Source organism: Sipha flava, unplaced genomic scaffold (assembly GCF_003268045.1).
Source record: "Sipha flava isolate LNK unplaced genomic scaffold, YSA_version1 72_pilon_pilon, whole genome shotgun sequence".
Taxonomy (NCBI): domain Eukaryota; kingdom Metazoa; phylum Arthropoda; class Insecta; order Hemiptera; family Aphididae; genus Sipha; species Sipha flava.
Window position 1 is genome coordinate 132,162 of NW_020273612.1, and position 8,159 is coordinate 140,320.

Genomic DNA, 8,159 nt, shown 5'->3' on the forward strand with positions numbered 1-8,159 from the left:
ATATATTGAGATCTAAAACAATATTAAAAAAAAAACATAATAATTTTAAGGTTCGAAATTTTTCTCCAATTGATTTTAGAGAGTATTTATTTAGTTTGAAAATTATAGATTTTGAAATTAAGTGACGACGGTCGATCGATTTGTTGCTTACAGTGGTGTATTATTTTTTCTCTTTTTGTTTCTTAAAAACACTACTTCGAGTAAGAAATAAGAAATCTCTTAACATACCTGATTGCTGACGTGCTGATGATGATTTCATTTATAACATGAGTGGAAACATTAAAATTGAATGATTATACTTCCGACGTTTGATCGATTTTTTTTTTTTTAAATATTCATAATTATCGTATAATAAATTACATGGATACAGTTAAACTTTATTATTAAAATTAAATTTAAAATTCAAAAAAATATAAGGTCATATAAGACAAAAACTATAAACTGAAAAATGTTGAAGGAGAATAGAAATTTGTTGACTTATAATTTATCACTGTAGAAAATAAACTTTTAAAAAATAGTTGTAGTTTGTAGCGCTTAGAATATGACATAACATCATTATTTAAAAGTGTATGGCCTAATCATTATGGATCTACAACCATAATGATTATGCCGTACATTTTCATTTTTTTTCCATTTTTCATTTACGTACATATAAAATATATCCGAAGTTTACGTACGTTTTAAAAATACTAGGGCCGCAATTTACATTATATATGAATATGGACTTTTTTTGTGCACGCAATTTACCGACTCCTATTGTAACTGTGCATAACCTTTAACACACAGTTGTTTTCATAATAGTTCAATTCAAGAAGGCATCAACGATAAACACATCAGCATTTCTCTTTCAACTGATAAAATCGTTCACGTTTCATATTTTTTATACTTGTTAGTGCGAAAAACCCAAGTTCACAAAGATATGATGTAAAAGACGTAATAACGTTTAGTTTTGCTATTTCTGTAATTATCAAATACTAGGTTTTAATTAAAATCCAAAATTGAAAGAATTTATGAAGTTCCAAAAGTTGCTTTTGTTCAATTAATCCAAAAATGAAATATTGCATCTAATGTTACTGAAAAAGAACTTCGCACCCAGTCATATTCATTAATAGGCAAAGTTGGGAAATATTTTTTCATTTTTTTTTTTAAAATGATGAGATTATAAAATTATAAAATCAGCTGTTACTTCTCAATCTGAATTATCATCCAGCTGTTATCGAAAACATTTGTAGTTTTTTTTTCTATGTGTGATATCCAAAGATTAATTTTTCGTTAAAACCCATTTAATTTATCATATGATGTTAATATTATTTGGACAATCTTTTTTTAAACTTGAAATAAAGCTTTTAAATTTGCTAGTTCCCACTGTGCAATTATTTGTTCCATCAATGTTATATGGATGTTTTTTAAAAACACGGAACATTACAAATTGCGTTCTTAAGGAGTATGTTTAACATCCCAGTGACCATATTTCTACCGCAATGATGTCTTTCAAAAAACCTCTTTTAAACATTACTTTTCAACATCCCAACAACAGTTTAAAACAAACCTCTTTTAAACATCACTTTTCAACATCCCAATAACAATATAATACAAACATAATGGTGCATAAAATATTTGTTCCTATGTAACATCCATAAGCTGTTGCAATTAGTAATTGTATGGATGTTATTCATTTCCAACAAAATAATGCATTATACTATGCATATTAATATATTAATTAATATCATGGTACCACATTAGCATTGATACAACTAGGTAGGGAGGGTGCTTTAAGTCCTTAGCATCCCAAAAAATTGTATTTAAAAATGTATAATTTAAAAGAATTACTAATTTCAAATATAATTATTATACATATTATTCATAAAATAAATAAAAAAATTACACAAAAAAAAAAATGACTTTTTTTAAGTAACCTTTTGAAATTTTTTTGTTTTTCCATAGTGACCGTGTTTACACATAAGCAAAAAACAAAACCAGAGATTAAGCACCCTTTGTTCAAATTTCTAGTTGTGTCCATGCACATTAGACATCAAGCATAGTATTTCTTTAAAAATTAAAAATATATATATATATATATATATAATGTGGCTGTTATATGTTGAAAGAACAAAATAAACATCATTGTTTAAAAATTCAAATTAAATACAATAAAATAGTTGCTCATTAAACAAATAATAAATTAAGTGTTTAATATAATTATTTATAATTTGTAGTTTGGACTTCAGAATTTATTTTTTAAATACTTATACATTAATACAAGTTAAGTATTATTAGGTATTGAATTTAAAATACCAATTTAAGTATACTAACTTCACACTTTTTATTACTTATTGTAATCTGTTAGCTCATAGAGACACCCTCACATTTGTTTAGTAGAACTCATTATCTTCATGAAATAGTAAAAATATATTTTTTTAAATAATACCATATAATAGGTATAGAGATAGGATTATGTTTAAATAAAATTAACATACAATTTAAAACAGTTATCGTATTTTATTATTCTCTTATTAACAAAATACAATAAAAAATAAAAAAACTATTAAACAAAGAAAGCAATTTATCACAAAATATAATTATAACATATATAATTATCATAAATATCTGCATAAATAAATATAAATGAATCATTTGATACATTTGATTCTACTCAATCTAGTATTTCCATGCCTTAACCAATTAGCAACCACACTTTCGTACTCAGAATCTGTCATTACATGTTTCGAATTTTGTTTAATTATCTCTATTAAAATAAAGTTTGCACATATTATATAAAAATTGTAATTTGCATGAGCATGATATAAATTGTATATAAATTCCATCATATATATAGATATGATGGAAAACTATTTACTTTTAACCAGCTTAATTATTTCTGAAGAGCCTAAAGCCACCGATATATTTTTCCCACGACCAGTAAAAGTAGCAATTACAGCAAATTCATCATTGAATAATTTTTGTAAGACTCTCGTTATGTTGTTTTTAGTGCCACAACCACCAATACTTCCAATAAATGATTCCTATAAGATTTGAAAAAATATTACGAGATACAAAATAAGAATTTGAGAATTAAAAAAATATATATGCGCTAAGTACCAGCATAGAAATAAAATCAGGCTCATTTATAATTTTATTTTCAATTGATAAAAATTCTTCTTTGTTTCTGATTGGAAATAGCGATAAAAAACTTGAATCAATGTAGTTATTGTTGGTTGTTGTAGAGTTCGAATTATTTTTAGAATTAAGTTCTAAGACTTCAACTTTTGATAATAAGCGCTTCAACAAAAATTTATTAGATATTAGCTCTTTTTGAATTTGAATTAATGTGTCACTGACCATCTGATTTGTACTTATATTATTATCTGCACAAAAATAATACATTTCAGCAAATTAATATTTAAAAATATGAAGTGATGTTATAAAAGAGTCAAAGTAAACAATTTAAAAAAAGAAAATTATATTGATTTTTACCGATAATGCATGTGTCGTACTGGGAATTGTTTGAAGATGAGGGAACATAAGGTTCATATACTGGTTCAAAATAATGTGGGGTTGGTAGTGGAGAAATCAGCTGTTAACAATAAAACAAATTAGTCTATTATTTCTAAACATTTTTGCTAACTTTACAAATTTATAAAATCAAAAAACTAAATAAGATCATTTAGCAAAATCACAAAATCTATCAGATATTTGACTAAAAAGCAGGTTGGTATGTATTATAATCAAATGTATAATTTATATTATGCATATAAGACATTACGTATTATTCATCTATATTTTATGCATCATCATATTTAGTATAAATATTAAATATTGTAATTGTTATATTGTTATAACTGTTACATTATTATGCAAGTTGAGTATGATTTTTTTTTAATATGATTTGAATGATTTTATTACTTTGATTATTTCATTTATATAGTTAACAATTCTAAATTGGATAGGATAATTTAAATTTTAAATGTGTAAAAGTTAAAAACAAGATGCAAGTATTACAAACTAAATTATTTGTTTATTTAAAACATAACATGTAATAAACATGAAAATATTCTATATTCAAATTTGAATATCCTTTATTAAAACGTTTAGTTACAAAATGATTAGCAAAATTTAATAATAAATTATATTAGTTTTATTAGAAACAATTACATTAGCAATATAATATGTTTACTAAATAATGATCCAGTCTACAATAAAAATTATTTTTCACATCCTATGAAAGTATATAAATTAAAAACTATGGTTATAAATAAATTAAATAAAAATTAAATAACAATTTATATGATTTAGTTGTTAAAATTAAAATAAAACATTATTAAGTACCTGATTGTATCTGTTTGGTGAATATGTATGGTCCTTATTAGAGCCAGAAGGTAATGGAGTTAATTCATTTGGATCAGCTGATAAAATAGGAATTTTTAGTTGATGATTAGCTGTAACATTTACTTGCAACTCTGTGAATTGTTTTTTAGATATATCTGTTTTCGGAAGTGAGTTACCATTGACAGGCATTATAGAGAAACTACTATCTATTAATAACAAAAAAAAAAAAAAAAAACATTATAATAGGTAGGTACCTACATAAAAATATTCATTGAATCAGATTTTATAGAGGTTTTTATTAGAGTACTCATAAACGCAATAAATAAATATAATACAAAAATAAGATAATTCTAAAAAATCTTATACATGATAATATGTAAATCAAAATACCTTCAATGTCGCTTTCATCTGAATATGAATTTGAAAGACGTTTTTTTTTCTTGGGAGTGGCTTCTTCACTTTCAGCAGCAGAGGTCTCCAATTCTACTTGCGAATGCCATGCCTGCTTAAAATTTGCTAAAATATAAGTAATCATACATTAAGATTAGACTATAGTTATTTATATTAATACAAATTAATTACCATATATTTTATTATTAATAATTTTTATTTTGTACAATGACCATGTTTCGTCTGGATTATCAGCTTTTAACAATTCACTACTAGTCACCTTGAATGGTGGCCATTTGCAGTATTGAATTGATGATAAGTTATACTCTGTTAAAGTTATCTGATTTAAGTCTAAGCCCAGTCAATTAACAGGTACAACACTAAAATCTTTTGCATCAGTGAAAACAACAACTACCCATCGCTTTGACGGTCGACCCTAGGTATAAAAAAATCAAAAAATTAATTTAATACATTGTAAGTACATACTCAATATATGTACCTGTTAAATTAAGTACTAGGTGTAGGTATTATAATATAGATTACCCACACACACTAGTCAGGGTTGGAATATTATTACACATCAGTGAATAATAGCCTAAAATGTTATACATATGAATACGTTGTACTGAAACAATATAGGGAGCTAGGTAAAATAATATTATTTTTAAGTAACTTGATAAGTTTAAAATCGTTACAAATCATGAAATAAATGATTTACCTCGTGATTTAGGTACTTTGATAAATGCCTACCAATAAAATTATTTATTCTAATAAAATGGTAGATATTTAATTGCATATTAAAATTGTAATTTTAATGAAGTAACTCATATTAAAAAAAAAAGTACAGGATACAGGAATTATAAAATTATATTTCAATTGCAGAATAAGATAGGTAGTATTATAGTAAAATAAATGACATAGGTACCTACCTAAGATTATTGTCTCGGTTTTAGTCATTTTTTATGCCAAAGAGTACATTTTAGGAGAATATTTTCATTAAACAGGTAAATGAAAAGTGGTTACCACATAAAATAATAATAATCTTATGAAATATAAATAAGTATCATGTATTGTTATAACTGTAAAAACTTACCTTACGACTTGTAGACATCGTAGACATTAGGAACATCAAATAACTAATACTTTTTTTAAGTATACAGGAAAAACTATACAAAATTTAACATTTAATGAACACTAATAAATAGAATAATACTTTAAAGTTTAATAAAACACCAAAAAAAAAATAAAAATAACCAGTCAAAATTGTTCGCGTGGTGTCAAGGTAAACTGACGAGTATTCGAGTCAATGATACGCGGCGCGGCGGTCAATACCAGTGGAAAATAATTATTTGTTTATTAATAAACATTGCAGCAGTTTACGATAACAAAATCAAACAAAAAACCCAAACTTACGATTAGATATTTAATATCAAATGGCTATTTATATACAACTAGTATATTATTATGATAATATATATATAGATAGTTATTATATTAGAACATTTATAGGTATACAATATACATCCAATTAAAACAGCTCTGAAACGTCCTACCAACATTTCAACGAGATGTTAATGAAAGTTAGATTTTATAATGTTATAAGAATGTCACAAATCTATAACTAAGTAACAATTAAAAAATTACATCTTTGAAATATTATATTAACATTGCAATGTGATGTTCCGTATGAAACCAAAAACATACATCCCAGAGATGTTAGGCAACATTAAATGTTTAGTGGGTTATTGCTACAGCTTCATATCTGTATACAGAAATACAATTCGTCAAAAAAAGTTTATTTTTTCTAGAGTATCACTGATATAATTATAAATATCTTGTCCGGTTGATGTTGTTAAAAATTCAGAACAAGACAAAAACTGTTCAATAGCTGCATTTTTATAAAGAAATCGCTTAAAAATTGACATTTTTTACTGATTTCAGTCAATTCAATAATTTGTGATGAAAATGTTCTTTCATAACAAAATATTTTAGAAACCGACTTTTGAATATCTGAAGACATATCTTCAATTCGTCGAGTTATAATTTTATCTTATAATAGAACACGAGGAAATTCTTTTTCAGCATTCTCGCCTAACATTGGTTTTAACATTTTTTGCAAGCTGGTAATATTAATTTTTCAGCTATTGTGTGAGGCTGCATTTTTTACTTTTAATTCAGCGACTTTATTATTATCAATCTGAGGTTTATCGGATATATGTATTTATCATATATTTATATTACTATTATGTCGAATTCAAAATGAACAACATATTACAATAACTTCAATACTTTCATGTATATACCATATACTGCTAGAGTACAAAGGAGAAGTATTAAAAAAATATTGTGATTTTACAAATACTAAATGCAATATTTTACTTGGATGTATAAGGACACAATGGCTATTTTTATAACCAAATATTTTTAGAATAATTGAAGTGAATCCAACATTGAATCTCTGGATTAACACCTAATTATTTTAAAATAATTTTTAATCATTCATAATATAGATAAATAATACAGATAAAATAATTTCATTATCTGTTAAAAGTAATTGATGGTTGACGTACATATACCGAACTAAAGAAGACAATCCTGAAAAATATTGTTCTAATTTTGTACCACCAATTTATTATTTTTACTATCGGCGTAAAAATTTTTGCAAGTCAGCCGAGCATTCTGGCAAACCCGTTTAACAATAATACATTTTTTCTCATTCACACATTTCAATTAATTTTAGTCAAACTCCTTGAATGATCAAAACCAACATTTTATTGGTTCTAACTACTTTCTACATTTTCCTTCCCGATTATTGCCCACAATTGTATGTCTATAATAAATTTGTGATAGAAAATACTCTGTAAATTAGAGCATTAGTTCCTAGCATTACTAGAGAATATTCTACTATCTTCCATACATTGTTGATCGATATACTTTTACTTTCTAAAATTCTATTGATAACACACTTTCTTCATGAACACAATTTTTCTTCTATTCTTTTATATTATAATTTTTTTACATCAGCATAGCATATATAATCATAAACATGATTATATCTATGGAAAAAAATATATATCCCAATCGATTTATTTTTATTATCCTGCAACATTTTTGGATATCGTTTCAGATTGAATAATTTATTCATTAGTTTCATGGAAATATTTTTAGTTAAAGACAACCTTGATTTTCAATAAACAAAAAAAATGTCTCATAAAACTGATAAGTTAGGTCTATATACGTGTATATACATTCATTTTTTTGTATATACATATTTTGTCTTTAATTTTCAGATTGTGAGTTTAAACTGGAAGTTTAAAAGTTATGTGTTTTTCTATTTTTAATTTTTCCGTATAATTTTTCTATTTCTGATATCTATTCATATTCAGGTGTGTTTCCTCTTTTGTTTTCTTCTGATTTAAAATCGTTAACATAATAAAAATTGT

At 24.8% G+C, this 8,159-nt stretch overlaps 1 protein-coding gene across 2 annotated transcripts; it reads right to left on the minus strand.

The window, feature by feature from the left end:
• Positions 1 to 2,587: 2,587 nt before the first annotated feature.
• Positions 2,588 to 6,122, minus strand: LOC112692286. Of its 2 annotated transcripts, none has more exons than XM_025566913.1 (8): positions 5,810 to 6,122; positions 4,909 to 5,152; positions 4,717 to 4,842; positions 4,327 to 4,532; positions 3,475 to 3,574; positions 3,100 to 3,365; positions 2,858 to 3,023; positions 2,588 to 2,710 (listed from the first exon to the last, which is right to left on the minus strand). In XM_025566913.1, exons 4-8 carry the CDS (start codon positions 4,513 to 4,515, stop codon positions 2,631 to 2,633), a joined length of 801 nt encoding a protein of 266 aa, XP_025422698.1. In that variant the 5' UTR covers positions 4,516 to 4,532; positions 4,717 to 4,842; positions 4,909 to 5,152; positions 5,810 to 6,122; the 3' UTR covers positions 2,588 to 2,630. The 2 variants fall into 2 exon arrangements, with proteins under 2 accessions (XP_025422698.1, XP_025422697.1); XM_025566912.1 differs by having other exon boundaries at positions 2,588 to 2,746.
• Between the last annotated feature and the right edge of the window lie 2,037 nt (positions 6,123 to 8,159).

Excerpts from the sequence above, each read along its gene's own strand:
- LOC112692286 (XM_025566912.1), bottom strand. The coding sequence starts at position 4,515 with ATGCCTGTCAATGGTAACTCACTTCCGAAAACAGATATATCTAAAAAA. Across the intron at positions 3,366-3,474 it reads GTACGACACATGCATTATCG|ATAATAATATAAGTACAAAT; the intron begins GTAAAAATCAAT and ends ATTTTTGTGCAG. Across the intron at positions 3,024-3,099 it reads CTGATTTTATTTCTATGCTG|GAATCATTTATTGGAAGTAT; the intron begins GTACTTAGCGCA and ends CAAATCTTATAG.